Here is a 17741-nt window from a genome sequence, read left to right as displayed (position 1 = left end):
AATGTAAGAATTTCTGTGCATTTGGTACATCCCCCTTTTGCTTAAATGACATAATGCATTCAAGCTGATGTGGACTCCAGCTCCATGTTATCCATGTCACATATTTGCTTTACGTTTGTGAGAAAATATTTTTTGATTTACAGGTAAAAAAAAAAAAAAAAAACAATCTATTGGACCCCACTGTATATATACTGACAAGTTGCATGAAGAGCTTTACAAAGGTTTATTTATAAGTTTATACATGTAGAGTGGGTTTTTAAGTATGCAAAAGTGTGATGTATAAATATTATATGTGTGCATGCTTATACATGCTTGACTATGTACAGATGTGTTTATCAAGAAGGAAACCACAGGAATGGTTTTCCCAGTGTCAGTGTTATAAGGTTTGGCTTGGCAAGGTCTGGTTTCCCTTTTCCAGTTCTTTTGTTCAGAGTGTTGTATGACTTTATCCCCATCATGGAAATTTGACGTAATGCTCTCATTGTTTTACAGCAGAGGTGTATTGTTAGGATGTCATAGAAACAAGACGGCCAAGGCTAACGGGTGACTAAAAGTGTGTAGAAAAATGTGTTGACTCAATAACACAATATCAAAGATAAGATATTACATAATTCTAACAATCATGTGGGAATCAATTCTCTATTTAGAGTTGTTGATGTTGTTTGTTGTAAAGATGGCAGTTTTGCTTGCGGTCATCATTATGGTGGTTACCATTTCCAATTTCCTGTTAAGTTTTGGGAAGAATATGTATTTTCAATAGCTCACTAAGGCCATAACTTCCCATTAATATGCTACAACATAATCATTTCTGATTGAAGCTATTACCAGTAAGTGGAAACAATGTTGTAATCTCAAATCTGAGTTTGAAATGGTAAAGTTCACTGATTGATTTGACAAGTTTTGAGAGAGATCATTACTTAGAGAAACAAATTCTTGTTAGGGTTTACAGTATATTTATCAAAGTATAATAGTCTATAAAGGTTGAAATAGCTCATTAGAGGTTGTATCTGCATGCAAAAATAACATAATACACACAAAGCTCTTACCGGTTCTTCCTCTGAATGCTTGAAAAGCAGAGAGCAAAGTTTTAGATATTAGCAGAGAGAAAAGTATACATCTTTCTAATTATATAACTGTAAAATGAACTGTACAAAACATAAGCATAAGACAAGTCAAAGGTTACAGGTAAGCAAATACAATGTTTCCTAGCTGTGTAAAAATGCATTACCTGTTCAATGCATTGATTATAGAATTTAATTCGAAACTATCATGAATTACTTCTGTAATAACGCCCAAGGTATTTTATGTTTATTTCTTATCCAAACCTATTTTCAGTCGTAAAAATCAGCCAAATCTAAACTGATAATGCAAACTGATTGTCCTCACCAATTTTTTGACAATAATCATGAAATGCATCGAAATAATCTAATTGAATTTTCACAAAATCTGAGATTCTATGATTCATTGTATCATTTAGCAAAGAATCCTAATCAAATTGAATTGTTATTGGCGTAAATAACACCCCAAGTGGATACGATGCGCATAGCACTCTCTTCAACACTCTTTCTTTTTTAATGGACTGCTATTGTAAAATATATTGATATCTGCATGCTGTATGCTGTCCACGTGTCTCTGAACTCACGATGCATTTTTCCATCTACAGTATGTAGACGAGTATCTGCGCAATACCATCTCATCATGAACAATGAAAGCCATTTTAATCATCCTTAAATAATGGCAGAATAAAAATCTTACCATGATGTATAATTACTTTACAAATTAAATATACAGTATAATTATCTAGGCTAAATACTACACATAAAAAAGACGTCAATTAAGATTTTTTGTGACATGTATTTCATATATTTTCAAGTCATCCTTAAATAAATGCAGTATAAAAATACTACAATGTTGTATAAATACAATTTAAATTTCATGGATCTAATAATAGGCTTAATTTAAAAAAAAAAAGAAATTTGTTTTTCTTTTGATTTAGATGTGAAATGGGCTCACACTTGTTCTTTACAGGTTTTGTATAGCTTTTGGCAGTGACAACCAATAAGAGAGAAGACATGTCAGTGGAGCTCACGTCATCCGTCTCCTAGTCGAGTGCAGGCAACACAGAGGAGAAGTTAAAGTTTCTGTGAGCATTTACACTGTTCTATATGATTTGTCTGAAATCATATAAACTCAGCAAAAAAAGAAACGTCCTCTCACGTTCAACTGCTTTTATTTTCAGCAAAATTAACATGTGTAAATATTTGTATGAACATAAAAAGATTCAACAACTAAGACATAAACTGAACAAGTTTCACAGACATGTGACTAACAGAAATGGAATAATGTGCCTGAATAAAGGGGGGGTCAAAATCAAAAGTAACAGTCAGTATCTGGTGTGACCACCAGCTGCATTAAGTACTGCAGTGCATCTCCTCCTCATGGACTGCACCAGATTTGCCAGTTCTTGCTGTGAGATGTTACCCCACTCTTCCACCAAGGCACTTGCAAGTTCCCGGACATTTCTGGGGGGAATGGCCCTAGCCCTCACCCTCCGATCCAACAGGTCCCAGACGTGCTCAGTGGGATTGAGATCCGGGCTCTTCACTGATCATAGCAGTACACTGACATTCCTGTCTTGCAGGTGGCATTGTCATGCTGGAGGGTCATGACAAGAATGAGCTGCAGGAAGGGTACCACATGAGGGAGGAGGATGTCTTCCCTGTAACACACAGCATTGAGATTGCCTGCAATTACAACAAGCTCGGTACGATGATGCTGTGACACACTTCCCCAGACCATGACGGACCCTCCACCTCCAAATCGATCCCGCTCCAGAGTACAGGCCTCGGTGTAACACTCATTCCTTCAACGATAAATGCGAGTCCGACCATCACCCCTGGTGAGACAAAACCGTGACTCATCAGTGAAGAGCACTTTTTGCCAGTCCTGTCTGGTCCAGTGAAGGTGGGTTTGTGCCCATAGGCGACGTTGTTGCTGGTGATGTCTGGTAAGGACCTGCCTTACAACAGGCCTACAAGCCCTCAGTCCAGCCTCTCTCAGCCTATTGCGACAGTCTGAGCACTGATGGAGGGATTGTGCATTCCTGGTGTAACTCGGGCACTTGTTGTTGCCATCCTGTACCTGTCCCGCAGATATTCGGAAGTACCGATCCTGTGCAGGTGTTGTTACATGTGGTCTGCCACTGCGAGGATGATCAGCTGTCCTTCCTGTCTCCCTGTAGCGCTATCTTAGGTGTCTCACAGTACATACATTGCAATTTATTGCCCTGGCCACATCTGCAGTCCTCATGCCCCCATGCACAATGCCTAAGGCATGTTCATGCAGATGAGCAGGGACCCTGGGCATCTTTCTTTTGGTGTTTTTCAGAGTCAGTAGAAAGGTCTCTTTAGTGTCCTAAGTTTTTATAACTGTGAACTTAATTGCCTACCGTCTGTAAGCTGTTAGTGTCTTAATGACCGTTCCACAGGTGCATGTTCATTAATTGTTTATGGTTTATTGAACAAGCATAAACATTGTTTAAACCCTTTACAATAAAGAATTGTAAAGTTATTTGGATTTTTACAAAATTATCTTTAAAATACAGTGTCCTGAAAAAGGGACGTTTTTAAAAAAAAATTATAAAAAAAAGTTTACATGGATATAATGCATAATAAAATAAAATTATGCATGGTAAAGAAACTGTCTGCAGTCTGAGTGAGATAAATTCATACATTGATAGACTGTTCATCTAGTTAATGATATGATGCACTTCATATTAAAACACCCTCCACAGCAGAATGTTAGATTTTAGGGACAAGAAAACTGATTCCTTGTCAAAATAGAAGGACGTTTTAGAAATTGTTGGCAGTCTGAGTGAGTTTGATTTGTAGATTTCATACATTGACAGATTGTTCATCATCGGGTTAATGATTTAACGCACTGATCACTGCTGTAGTTTATATAACAACAATCTCCACTGAAGAATGTTCATTTTTAGCAACAAAATCTAATTCCTTGTCACATTAGAGTGCTATCTTAGTTTTACTGGCAATATATCTCATCTGTGATCATATTTTCAAAAGATATGGCCAGAAGTAAAGTCCTCCAATAACATTAGAGCGACAGCAGTAGGAACGGGCAGTACAGAGACTAGTGACATCAGGCGATAAAGTCACTGCATGTTTGTATGGGGCTTAATACGTTTTCGTTTGAAAACACATCTTTTTCACTACGTTTTGGCCTTCCGTCCACACTGAGATGGCTTTTTTGACAGCGAAAACTGAGCTTTTCGAAAATGCTCACACAAATGGATACATTTGAAAATCCCACACTTGTAGTGTGGTCTGAAAATGATGACGTATTTGTTGTCACGTGATGCAGTCATGTGATCCATTCAACCCAAAACAACCAAGATGGCGGCCCATGCTGTAGCGAAGTTGTTGTACCTGCTATTGACTTTGATATAGTTGTTAAAGATAAATGTTACTTTGCACAACCTTCACATTAAATTCCTTCAAAGGCGAAGGAAAGTTTACTCGGAATTGCTGTCCGGCAATGGAACACAAGGACAATTGCGCTTCGAACCATACATGGAACAGCAATTGTTTTGCATGCGCAGTATACGTTTCAGTGTGGACGAGCAACTTTTGGAAAACACTTGAAAACGGCAGTGTGAACGGAGAGCGTTTTGAAAACGAAAATGCAGCTTTCAAATGTATCCGGATTAATGTGGACGTAGGCCAAGTGGATACATTTGATAATGTCGTCTTCACGTTGTAGTGTAGACTGGGATAACTGAGATATCTGAAAATGATGACATATTTGTTGTCATGTGATGCAGTCATGTGATCCATTCAACCCAAAACAATCAAGATGGTGGCCCATGTTGTAACACCATTGTTGTGCCTGCTATTCTCTTTGATAGCATTGTTAAAGATAAATGTTAGTTTGTACAACCTTCAAATTGCATTTCTTCAAAGGCGACAGGAAGTTTATTTGGAATTGCTGTCTGGCGACGGAACACAAGGACAATTGTGTTTCAGACCGTACATGGAATGGCAATTTTTCGTAAGCACAGTAAGGCGATTTAACAATTTTCATACGTTTTAGTGTGGGCCAGCAACTTTTGGAAAACTCTTGAAAACGCCAGTGTGGACGGAGAGTGATTAAAAAATGTATCCTGATTTATGTGGACGTAGCCTAAGTGTATTATCATTATTTTTCTCTTTTAACTGCACAGTGGAACACACTGTTGAGGGCAATGTCAAATGTTAAGAGAGAGGCTGAAAATATTTTGCACATTCCAGTGGTGGATATGTTTGGAGTAGGTGAGTCAGAGGACTCTCAGAGTCTCAGAGAGAAGTTACTCCTCTGTTTACATTTCTCAAATCACTGCGGAATGACAAATCTATTATCTCCCTTGCATTTAATCCACCCTCTCTTCTGCCTCTAACTTGTCAGCTTCACTGGCTCAAAAGCTGGTAGTTTAAAAGTTACAGTTTCTTTCAAACAATATAGTGATCTGAAAGCTTTTCTGTCATCAAACTATAGCACCTATTAAGGCAAGATTATTTTAGCAATGGGGCCTGGGTAGCTCAGCGAGTAAAGACGCTGACTACCACCCCTGGAGTCGCGAGTTCGAATCCAGGGCGTGCTGAGTGACTCCAGCCAGGTCTCCTAAGCAACCAAATTGGCCCGGCTGCTAGGGAGGGTAGAGTCAAATGGGGTAACCTCCTCGTGGTCGCTATAATGTGCTTCTCGCTCTTGGTGGGGCGCATGGTGAGTTGTGCGTGGATGCCGTGGAGAATAGCGTGAAGCCTCCACACGCGCTACGTCTCTGCGGTAATGCACTCAATAAGCCACGTGATAAGATGCATGGATTGACGGTCTCAGACGTGGAGGCAAATTGGGGAGAAAAAAGAAGATTATTTTAGCAATGGCAGTTTGTTATAAATATTAATGAGAAAAACTGGACATTTAATTAGGGATATGCAATGATACTGGTATTGTTAGACAAAACAGGGGCGATACTGTGTTCATGTACTGATATTGGTTTAAATGCTAAGGTACCAAAACCAATATCATGCAACAATTTTGCTGTAATCAGTGGTGCAAAAATGGGGTATGCAGCATATGCATTGCATAGGGGCGCCACACAATGAGGGGTGCCAAACCAACCTGAAATCCTGCTATTTATTGTGATAAATAAAGGGATGTTGCCATTTATTGTAATATAATCAGCTGACATGACAGGCTCCACCCACCTCATCTCCATCTTCTGAGTGCTGCGAGAGCTGATCGTGGTCAATGATCTCTGCCTCGTCTTCTGTTGGCCCGTTTCCAATCCGGACACCACCGAACTTCTGTGTGCCCTGTTGGGTGAGTCCGGTGGGTGAGCTGGTGCCTGTCTGCTCTAAAGTTTCTAGATTCTCTGCAGGTCTTGCTGCCCTCATCTGGGACTAAATACAAACAAGGTCTGTGTGGCTATCAGCACGCCATGGGCTGCTTGAGTGTGTGCTGTGTGTGTGTGTTGTGCTTCTCGGGGCACCTACCAAACACACATGATTGAGCTTTATCCACCAATTTCAAAGTAGCTGGGTGTATCTATAACAACACTTCACTAAACAGTAGGTCATAAGGAGCCCTGCAACTTGTTTTTACTTGTTATAACTGTATTTTGAACAAGTTTTGAATGCTTTTTCAATAAAGCTTTGACTATTTATAACAAATTTGATCATGCTTTCTGCTACCAATAAATTATGTGCACTAGTAATCGACTAATCGAGCACTCGTTTAATCAAGTACTCAACTAATTGAGTACTCGTACTGTACCAGCTCGTGGACTATTAAAAACACTACTCAAATATCACAAATAGACTTTTCTTCACGCATTTGCCTGCCGTGAGCAATGCTGAATACTGTACTTTCCCTCTGAAAGTCTCTCCAACCACTCTCTCGCAGTTACAATTGAGTCCACTGGGGAGCGCTATGGATGTGTCGTCGAGGTGTTGGATGAGAGAAGAAGATATTATGGCATCTGTGCTTTTGAAAGCAAAGCCTTTCTGCGTCCAAATATCCATACTTCCATACTATATAGTATCAAAAAAAAAAAAAAAACAGTATGCCAATGGAGTACTATGTCCAAACCCACAGTATTTATCTTAGTATATATATACTAAGAAAGCTGTCACTTGTGCTTAAATGGTGCAGCTGTTGTTATTACGTCATATACCCACGTCCCCAGCTTAAATATGTCCAGAATCTATTCATACTACTCGTATGCATACCTAAAGAACGTACTGTTTTAACGGGCGAAAAGTGTGTCCTTCATCAAATACAGTACATGCTCTGACAGGGCTAATGTAGCACTACCAATACTTGTAATATTTTGATTCTTATTGAATTCTACTCTATTGATATTCGGTTCTTGTTTGAGTCATGCAAACCAGCAGACAAGGATCTGCTTTATGGTGGAAAGAAACTGCGAAGCGGTACGAGAAATTCGGAAGCTTACTAGACCAGTATGTGTGTAATGTGAATGTGCGTTAAAAAAATATAAATTACATGAACGGGTCATACTTGTTATTTTTAACTTACATTTAATTTACAATTAATCGATTACTCATTTTGTGTGGGTTAGAGTACTCGACTAGACATTTTTTGGAAAATTCGCAAACCTAATAGCCACCCTGCTCTCTAGTTATCAGCATTGGCCATTGAAAGACACATTTCGGTTGAACACTACATCACTCTCTGTAAAGCATCTGTGAATGGAAGTAATCTATTCCTTACAATCTTTCACCTCTTCCAAATACTTCCAGCATGGTAGGTGCCCCATTGGGCCACACTAAAGCTAGCTTCTCCTTCAAAATCATAGGTCATTCTTCCTAATCAGATGAAAAATCTGGGCATGCACAATCCTGCTTAATGAAATACATATCTATGAATACATAAAAGCAACAAAGATAAATGTGTTCTACTTGGCTTTGTCCCATGGCATGCTGTTAAAAACATCTGAGGAAACAACATGACTCTCAATACCAGAGGACTGTTTGTTTTCCATATGGTCTAATATTTTCATATTTGTCATGGGCAATAAAACAAGCAATCTTTTCAACATTCCATTTAAATTAAACTTCAATATCATGTCACCTGGTTTAATGTTGACTCACAAATAGGAAATGACATCAGATGAAAGAGACAGGTTTGGAATATTTTGATTGGGGTTCATAGACATACCAGGTGTTTCTTCCACAGGTACTGGCGGCGCAGGACCATTGTCTTCACCACCAGCATACATGGTACACACGCTAGAGCTATCAACACCAACAGAGACTGAATCCACATCTACACACAGAGATAGATGTATATATATATATATATATATATATATATATATATATATATATAATTTAAATAATGTGCAGTCACATTCATACAATTGTATGTATGTCAGCAATAGAGCGCAACAGTGTCCGAAGTATTTTTCCCATTCATTTTTTTTCCATAGGGATTTCATAAAATGTATTTGAAAATCAGATGAAAAGTCAAAAGTACAAGACTGTGTACTTAACATCTATAATGAGGGAATGAACTACAATCCCATGAAGCATTGAGAATGACGTAAGTGAATTAAAAACAACTGAAAAATATGAAACTATTGATTTAAAGTTGTAGATTATAAGTAGAAAAAACAATACATTTTAAGTTTGTTGCTAAATATTCACATATATACAAACATATTCTTTGTATATACAGTATTAGTAGTTTAAGAGTGTAAAGAGACTCCATTGCGTCATTCACACTTTGTCATGGTAGTGGACGGTTGCTGCAAGGCTGTTTTGGTGCGCTATGTTGGCTGTGATTCTCCGATTGGTGGATCTTTCGCCACCAAGATATGCTGGTGTTAAAAACGAATTTTACAAATATTGATATAATGCAGACTTATTGCTTCAATAGAAGCATATAACATCAATTGGAGCTCATGGTAGGTCTGTCTTTAGAGGTATATACAGTAAGTTATTGTTAAAATCAATACCCCTAAGTAAAAATAAATTAGATTTCTACTTCTGGAATCAGACTGTTGCACTCTATTATAAAACAAATAGTTCCATCTCTGAATTCCAATTGAATGAGCCGTGTTTGAACTAATAATAGTATCTGCACATTTAATTAATGCAGGTGGACAGTCACAAAATTATATATGAAGTACAAAAAGAGAGACAAGCTGGCATTCTGAAATGTTAAATTTCATTTTTAATGACCATGTTTCGACCCTGAATGGGTCTTGGTCATGTAAAAAAAAAAATATTTGGTGTTGGAACTTTAATATAATGAAATACAATATTAACAGTTAATAATTATTGATTAAAAATAATATTGGCTGCATACAAAAATAAAAAATAAACAAATAAAAATATGACAAATTAATGGTCACAGCTCAAAAAAAAAAAATTGTATTATTTGTAATAATAATAATTATATAAACAACATTTTCATCTCCCTGTTTTTTGGTTTGTGCATTTATTTCTACGTATGTGTTAATGTATTTGGAGTTGTACTTATGGAAATTTATTTGAATATGATTTTCCCACTAAACAAAAATGTAAGTTAGAGTTGGAACTATTTTTTGGTTTTGTTTTGCTGTGCTTTGTATGTGTGTGTATTACCTGTCCTCTGTACAGGGGTTTGTTGGTAGGGTCATTGTAGTTGAACATACACATATTGATGAAGGCTATCAGCAGACTGGGAGCATCTTTAGAGGTCACTGCATCATATGCTGTCCACTTATAAAAGATGAGCAGGATCAGATAACCAAACAGACTGGCCATGAACACAATCTCTGGGATGAAACCAAGGAAGATGTTCAGAGGTTTCTTAAAGTACCTGTGAGACACAGGGAACTACAGTTAGAGCAGCAGATGAGCACAGCTTTTTTTCTGGTCTTTCAGATGGCGGTGGCTTTGCCGACACATGACACATAGATCATATGACCATTAATGTTTTGTGTTAGACTAATTGATCACACGTGTGTTGGATTGTTAGTATATAAGAGTATCAAGTGAAGGTTGTAAGGCAAACACTGAAGAAGGTCCGGTGGGACCAAATCATCTGTTGTCCTTTTTATATATTGCATGGAGCAGTTTATTTGCACGGATTTGCACTTGTGAAAAAAATAAAAGAAGAGTATATTGAACATCTCGGCTTACAATCCCCTTTTTTGTGGAAGAATGAAAGTGAGTTGCATCTTTTCACTGTTGCAAGATTTAAGCATTTGCAACCACATCATATATTTTCAACTAAGGCGCAAGATCTTTCTTTACTGATAACACAGTTACACATTTACAGCCATTACAGTTTGTCAGATGATAGTCTGGTTCCTACACTAGCTGCTTCACACTCACTTACAGATGATTGAAGAGGGAGAGTGTGACTCCAAACAGCATGTGAATGACACCCAAGATTACTGACATCTTCATCTTGAAGGAGTTGAGGAACGTCAGCTTGTTTGTCGCAATATTCCAGATCTAACAGAGGAGAACAGCATTAAACCAATACCGATGTAGTTCAGACATGAAATATGATCATTTTACACTTGAATTTTAAAGATAGCTATGTAATCTATCCTAGATAAACAATGGAATGGATTCATATATACACTATATTGCCAAAAGTATTCGCTCACCCATCCAAATAATTGAATTCAGGTGTTCCAATCACTTCCATGGCCACAGGTGTATAAAATGAAGCACCTAGGCATGCAGACTGCTTCTACAAACATTTGTGAAAGAATGGGCCGCTCTCAGGAGCTCAGTGAATTCCAGCGTGGTACTGTGATAGGATGCCACCTGTGCAACAAGTCCAGTCGTGAAATTTCCTCGCTACTAAATATTCCACAGTCAACTGTCAGTGGTATTATAACAAAGTGGAAGCGATTGGGAATGACAGCAACTCAGCCACGAAGTGGTAGGCCACGTAAAATGACAGAGCGGGGTCAGCAGGTGCTGAGGCGCATAGTGTGCAGAGGTCGCCAACTTTCTGCAGAGTCAATCGCTACAGACCTCCAAAGTTCATGTGGCCTTCAGATTAGCTCAAGAACAGTGCGTAGAGAGCTTCATGGAATGGGTTTCCATGGCCGAGCAGCTGCATCCAAGCCATACATCACCAAGTGCAATGCAAAGCGTCGGATGCAGTGGTGTAAAGCACGCCGCCACTGGACTCTAAAGCAGTGGAGATGCGTTCTCTGGAGTGACTAATCACGCTTCTCCATCTGGCAATCTGATGGACGAGTCTGGGTTTGGCGGTTGTCAGGAGAACAGTACTTGTCTGACTGCATTGTGCCAACTGTGAAGTTTGGTGGAAGGGGGATTATGGTGTGGGGTTGTTTTTCAGGAGCTGGGCTTGGCCCCTTAGTTCCAGTGAAAGGAACTCTGAATGCTTCAGCATACCAAGAGATTTTGGACAATTCCATGTTCCCAACTTTGTGGGAACAGTTTGGAGATGGCCCCTTCCTGTTCCAACATGACTGCGCACCAGTGCAAAAAGCAAGGTCCATAATGACATGGATGAGCGTGTTTGGTATGGAAGAACTTGACTGGCCTGCACAGAGTCCTGACCTCAACCCGATAGAGCACCTTTGGGATGAATTAGAGTGAAGACTGCGAGCCAGGCCTTCTCGTCCAACAACAGTGTCTGACCTCACAAATGCGCTTCTGGAAGAATGGTCAAAAATTCCCATAAACACACTCCTAAACCTTGTGGAAAGCCTTCCCAGAAGAGTTGAAGCTGTTATAGCTGCAAAAGGTGGGCCGACGTCATATTAAACCCTATGGATTAACAATGGGATGTCACTTAAGTTCATATGCGTCTAAAGGCAGATGAGCGAATACTTTTGGCAATATAGTGTATATTAAAAATCATAAACGTTGTGAATACAGCTGCTGGGTGTTGAACATCTAATGGGGATATCTTGGTAACAGATGAGCAATTACAGATGAAAATTAACATACAACATTCAATCTAAATGTGCTTTCTGAGGTGTTTTATAGTAGTAGTAGTTTCTGTCTGTGCATAGTTTGTGACACATACAGGGTCAATGCCCAGAGGATATGGGCCCCCAAACACTCCAGGAACTGCTGGATCCAACTGAAGAACAGGGTTTCTGTCCAGAGTCTCGGGCCTACACACACACACACACAGATGCTGCTTTTTGAACATTTGATTATTAATGCCATGCTATTTTCAATTATCATTCTAACAATGAAAGTAAGATTGTACGCTGATGTTGTTTGATTCTGCTTTAATGTTGCACTGATCGACATTTTAATGGTTTGAACTTACGTCCAGTTTCCACCCATGATGGTGAACATGGGCCGCACGCTCCAGCCAGACCCGAACATGTTGAGTGATTTAGAAAAGCAGTCATTATAGATCAGTCCGGTGTAGACGGAGAAGATCCCCATCAGGAGAATGATATAACGGCCAGCAAATATCATGCTAAACATCTGCGCATACATACACAGAGGGGAGAGGAGAGAAAGAGATGCTATTGTATATTAGCCTCTAAAGGCTTTATAACTTTATAAACAACTAGATGGGTAAAGTTTGTCAATACAAACTTTTATGTTGGCATGACAAAGCCTTGCATGAAAGTTTAAACTAGTTTTAGAATTTTGATAGTTATACAGACATTACAGTAAAACAAACCACCAGCTAGCTGGCTAGTCAGACAGACTGTCACATATAAGTCAGATAAACCCTCAGATAGATAGTAAGACAGATAGACAGACAGATAAATAGATAGAACTAGATAAAGATAGAGAGAGAGGGCTTAAAGCAAATTAAATGCCTTATGTGGGTTTGTTTACATTTGAATTTTTTGACAGTTGGAGTTTGAATAAATGAGCATTCTGTTGGCTCAGTTGAACATTCCGTTAATGTAAGTCTATGGGGTTTTTCCAATTTTTGATTATCTGCTGTGCAAAAACAGTAAGGCCATTGTTCACACAGCAGCAGAATACGGTTGTCAGACCTGTTTTGAGTGCTTAATACAGTTGTGTTCACACACAGGACCACATATTTAGCCTATTTACGAGTGTGACGGCATGGTATAACCAAACTGACAACTTCAAATTTTAAGGTCTCACAACCACATTCTCGGCAAACCTGTGCTGTGTGAACAGAACCGCACTGGACAACTAGATGTCGGTCACCTCATATAATGTGAAAGCCACACTGAACTGTACACACGTGTCTCGTGTTAATCGTGAGGGGTTTCGTTAACTCACAGAGATGGAGATATGAGCTGTATGTCATCTGAAGATCCAACCACTGTCTTTCACCGAAGAAGCTCGTCATTGCGAGCCGTGCGACAAATGCTTCACTCTTAACTCGGTTAAAAAGCATTCAAATCCGCCGTCGGTTAATTATGATCTGATGGATGAACTTGCACCTCATTTGGACTTGTTTATTTAATAATGCACCGTCAATTGTGATAAGACATGCCGGTGTTATGGACGTCGCCATCTTTGATATTTACATTAGTCATTGTCACTATGGTTACAGCAGACAGAATACGGGGTTCAGAATTGTTTGTTCATACAGACAGTATTCAAGCCGCTACTGTAAGCTGCTGTATGAAAAGGACATTTAAAGACTCACACCTGTAAGTAAATGCGGTGTCAATCCCAAATACTGACTGTAAGAATCCAATCAGTCCAATCAGTTAGAAAAGACATAGCTCACTATTCAAGAACAGTCTGAATATCTGTATCATGTTTGGTGGATGTAGCTTAAAAGCTGTGGGAGGAATTAGTTTAAAAAAAAAAGCCTAAACCAAGTTTGAAGAATAACAGTAAGTCGGCATTGTCAAGTCAACATAATTAGCCAATCAATAAACAATCCTACAATCCTACAATTTCTGTACCTATAAATTTGACTTTGTGATTAAACAGAGAGCTCGTAGTACATACTGTAATTGTAAGTTAAAAAGCCCATTCAATGGTTTGACGAATGCAATTTTCTTTCCTGTGCTGATGTAGGTGGTATTCATTATTGGTCTATATATAACTAAGGTGGTGGGAAAGTCCGATAACCGATTAATCGGCCGATAGTTTTTAAAATCGATTTGTAAAATGTCAAAAAAAAAATTCTTATTCTGTCTTTACTATGGCAGGCAAAGATAAAGAGTCCAAAATGAATAAAATCCCAGATGCAGTTTTTTGTTCCACCAAAATCTCAATAACATCAAGAAAAAATTTAGATTTGGTGCATAACGCGGGACTTTTAGGTATTAAGCCCGAAACACACCAGCAACTCTTATTTTGAAAAGATGAAAGAACTATCGGCAACTATCAGAATAGATTTTTGCAAATAACCGATAGTTGCTTTTTTTTGGAACTATCGGTTATCGGCAAAAATCTATATAGATAAAAATAAGCACCGATTAATCGGACTACCTGTAGTATTTATAATTAAGGGTAGGGATATTCTCATTATAGAGAGCATTTTATAGGACAACATTTGTAAACGCCCCTCAGTGCAGGACGATGTCATTAATTGTTTTGGTCCCGTATAAGACTATAAATTGTAAATCTCTATACCTGCCTTTTTTGGGTCAATGTTTAGGAGTACACTAGTATTAAGATGACCTCAAAGCTAACACACAAAACTCTCATTTTGATTTCATGGGGCCTTTAAGAGGATCTGCATGCATAATAACTATAAAAGAATTGTTGATAAGCTGAGACCTCATTGTCACTTTTCTGAGCGAGCAGGCGAGTCTCTCTGATGACGAGGTAAAGCGCTGCACAAGTCATCAACATGCCGTGACCCATGTCACCAAACATGACCGCAAACAGGAAGGGGAATGTAATGATGGTGTAGGGCGCTACAAGAAACAAAACATTCAATCATACATGTGTTAAAAGACACATCTATCATGTTTTGAGTTAGAAAAAGTTGACTGCTGAACCAAATGGTAAAGTACGATAATTTTTTAAATATTTAAATGTTGTTTTTGTAAACTCTGTCAACTCCTATATAAATACATTTGTTTTTGTGGTACCTGGGTTGATCTCTCGGTAGGTTCCAATCCCGTAAGCATCCACAATGTTCTGGAATCCTGACGTGAACTTGTTGGTTTTGTTGTAAGTAGGTGGAGTCTGCTTTGTTTGCATTCGGTTTAGGATGGAGGGAACTGTTGACCCACTCCGTTCCTACACGAATAAAATATGATTACATTTAAAATACAAAATGTAAGAGGACAGTAACATTTTATGTTATATTACTTTATTTTTGTGACACACCCCTGAGGTACACTGAATTATGGATCTTTTGTAATCATTACACATATAAGAAATATGATTAGCAAATTACGAGTCAAAATGAATTTTTGTGGTAATCAACATTATGCCAGAAATGCTGAGGGGCACAGGACTGGGCATGCGCTCTGAGGGAAGCAGCCGCTATTATATCCTTGGGATATGATTGGCAGGCCTAGAAGAACAAGCTCCTCCCGAACTTAAGTTTGAAACTTGAGTGACTGCTAGTTCAAGTAACATTATTATTTCCTGTTCCAAAATGTCAGTTTTCAAAGCAAATTCCTTGTTTCGTGTAAATAACTATCAAATCACACGTCACTGAAACAATCTGTAATGAAGATGGATGAATATTCCTCACCGTTCCCCTGCGCAGAGCGAACTGAATGGAATCGAGGTCAGATACAGGGCACCAGACTTCAGCGATCAAACATTTCTGTGTAACATCGATGTTGCAGAGGTTTAGAGTGTGATAAATGGCCTTCATCTTCCTCACTTTAATGAACCACACTCGTATGGTTTTAGCAGCTGCCTGCAATACTCTCTGTCGGTGATCCTCTGTTTGATTCAACACCTATACGAAACACAGCAAACATATTTGGATAACATTTGAAATATATTAGCATTCAAAATGCATTTTCCCTGGAGTCTAGAATCAGACAAGATGTCCTGTCTGACATGGAACCAGACAGCATTATGATGTCTTTCCTCAAAAAAAATAAATAAATAAATAAAATAATTAAATAAAAATAGACAAGTAGAGTTAAAAGATAAAGATAATCAATCAATAAAAAATGTAATTACATTTGTATAACAGAAAACATTTATGTACCCTTTAAGCTCTGAAGGTGTTTTTTTTAAAGATTTCCTGTTTCAGTGGCACACCCAAAATTAACGGTTTAGAACCTTTATCGACAAAAAAAAAACAAGGAAGGTATCATTGTAAAGAAAACGTTTCCTTTTTTTTTTTTTTATTATATAGATTATGATACACTCTGAGACTCTCAGGCTAAGAAACTGCTGAAAAATCTAAAAAAAAGCCTTGCTTTTGTTTTGTTCCCAATCATGTCAACTGTATCTGAGAAAATGTTTGTGCTGATACGACAAAACAATCAAAAGTTATAGCATTACAAAAATAATTTATCAGAGTATCCAAAAATGTCTCAATGTGTCCAAAAGCCTCTCAAAACAAATAAAACATAATTATTGTACATAAAAAGTAATTACACATGAAAACTCAACAATGACTAAAGGTTTGCATAGCATGGAGGCATGATTTTAGTAATGAGTCTGCATCAATGAGTTTGTCATGTGCTTGGCGCCATCTCCTGGTGGCCATATGTAACATTGTGCTTCGTGTGGATTATCTAATGATCTGTGCATCTGATTACCTTGTGTGTGGGCTCATTTGAAAGATAATCTCCTCTAAATAATGGTATGTGATATTTTACTGTATGTTTTTTTCGTGAAGTTATAAGCGAAAGCACAGCATATAAGCAACACCAACATAATTGTCAAAGACATATACTTATTTATTACTTGCTATATTTCTGTCTGTGAGTAAAACAAATAGGTTGTATTCTTTTCTTTGAGAGCTTTCCAACGACATATGACACATGGCTATTTGATGAGTTTGATGTTTCTCCATCCAAGCTTAAAGGGTTGAGCAGCCACTCAACCAAATATCATGGTCCTATAAAGAAAAACAACAGACCGGGACTGTTTTTGGCAACATATATTAAAATAAAGTTTTAGAAGAATATGTTTTATTAAACATTACCATTTCTTAACAAGACAAATTGCAGTAATAGCTGCAAACTGAAACGGATGACAGAAAAAAACGTGCACTGGTTGTCAGACAATGGCATACAGGATTCACTCCTGCATTTCTATGCAATTTTTTAACTGTTAGTCTATGTTGACCATGAGTCAGACCGATGTCTTTGTGGTGCTTTTCACTTTGTATCTCATAAGTGTTTCGTTTTTAAAATGGCATGTCAAGTTAAAAACAGTTTTATATAAATCATAATTATGTATTTAGTTCCATTCCATTGCACGCTGTAGCTGATTTTTAACCCAACAATACATCCTGTGTGAATGCCCCCTCACTCTTTTTCACCTCTGCTTATTCAGTTGTTGAATGCTCGCCCAATAATAGCTTTAAACACACACCAACTGAATTGACAGCATAAATGCAACCCAATTGGGCAAGTGGCGCCTAGCCCAAAGCTGTTTCCTTATTGTCAAGTCCTGCAGACTATTATTAAAACTTTAATGAGACAGTATTAGGACATAATGTACCATCTGGAGGTCATCAATTCGGGTGTTGACGCCCGCTGCCATTTCCTTCCTCTCCTGAGGGGTTTCAGGGCATGGGTACAGAGATGCACGAAACCTGGACAGCAGTTTCAAGTTATAGATTGC

At 38.2% G+C, this 17741-nt stretch overlaps 1 protein-coding gene across 3 annotated transcripts in view; it reads right to left on the bottom strand.

The window, feature by feature from the left end:
• Positions 1–17741, bottom strand: part of LOC127431847 (V-type proton ATPase 116 kDa subunit a 1) — a 45589-nt gene that overhangs the window by 16274 nt on the left and 11574 nt on the right. For 2 of the 3 annotated variants that reach the window (XM_051682451.1, XM_051682452.1), the window contains exons 9-19: positions 17619–17712; positions 15679–15891; positions 15065–15215; positions 14748–14887; positions 12340–12503; positions 12088–12178; positions 10408–10526; positions 9669–9885; positions 8239–8346; positions 6264–6458; positions 1047–1064 (exon numbers count right to left, since the gene is read on the bottom strand). In XM_051682451.1, coding sequence (XP_051538411.1) covers positions 1047–1064; positions 6264–6458; positions 8239–8346; positions 9669–9885; positions 10408–10526; positions 12088–12178; positions 12340–12503; positions 14748–14887; positions 15065–15215; positions 15679–15891; positions 17619–17712 — 1510 coding nt within the window. The remainder of the gene's footprint in view (positions 1–1046; positions 1065–6263; positions 6459–8238; positions 8347–9668; positions 9886–10407; positions 10527–12087; positions 12179–12339; positions 12504–14747; positions 14888–15064; positions 15216–15678; positions 15892–17618; positions 17713–17741) is intronic. The other variant, XM_051682453.1, reaches the window with a different exon arrangement.

Source organism: Myxocyprinus asiaticus, chromosome 41 (assembly GCF_019703515.2).
Source record: "Myxocyprinus asiaticus isolate MX2 ecotype Aquarium Trade chromosome 41, UBuf_Myxa_2, whole genome shotgun sequence".
Lineage (NCBI taxonomy): Eukaryota > Metazoa > Chordata > Actinopteri > Cypriniformes > Catostomidae > Myxocyprinus > Myxocyprinus asiaticus.
Note: the sequence above shows the minus strand (reverse complement) of the source record. Positions and strands in the feature narration are given on the sequence as shown.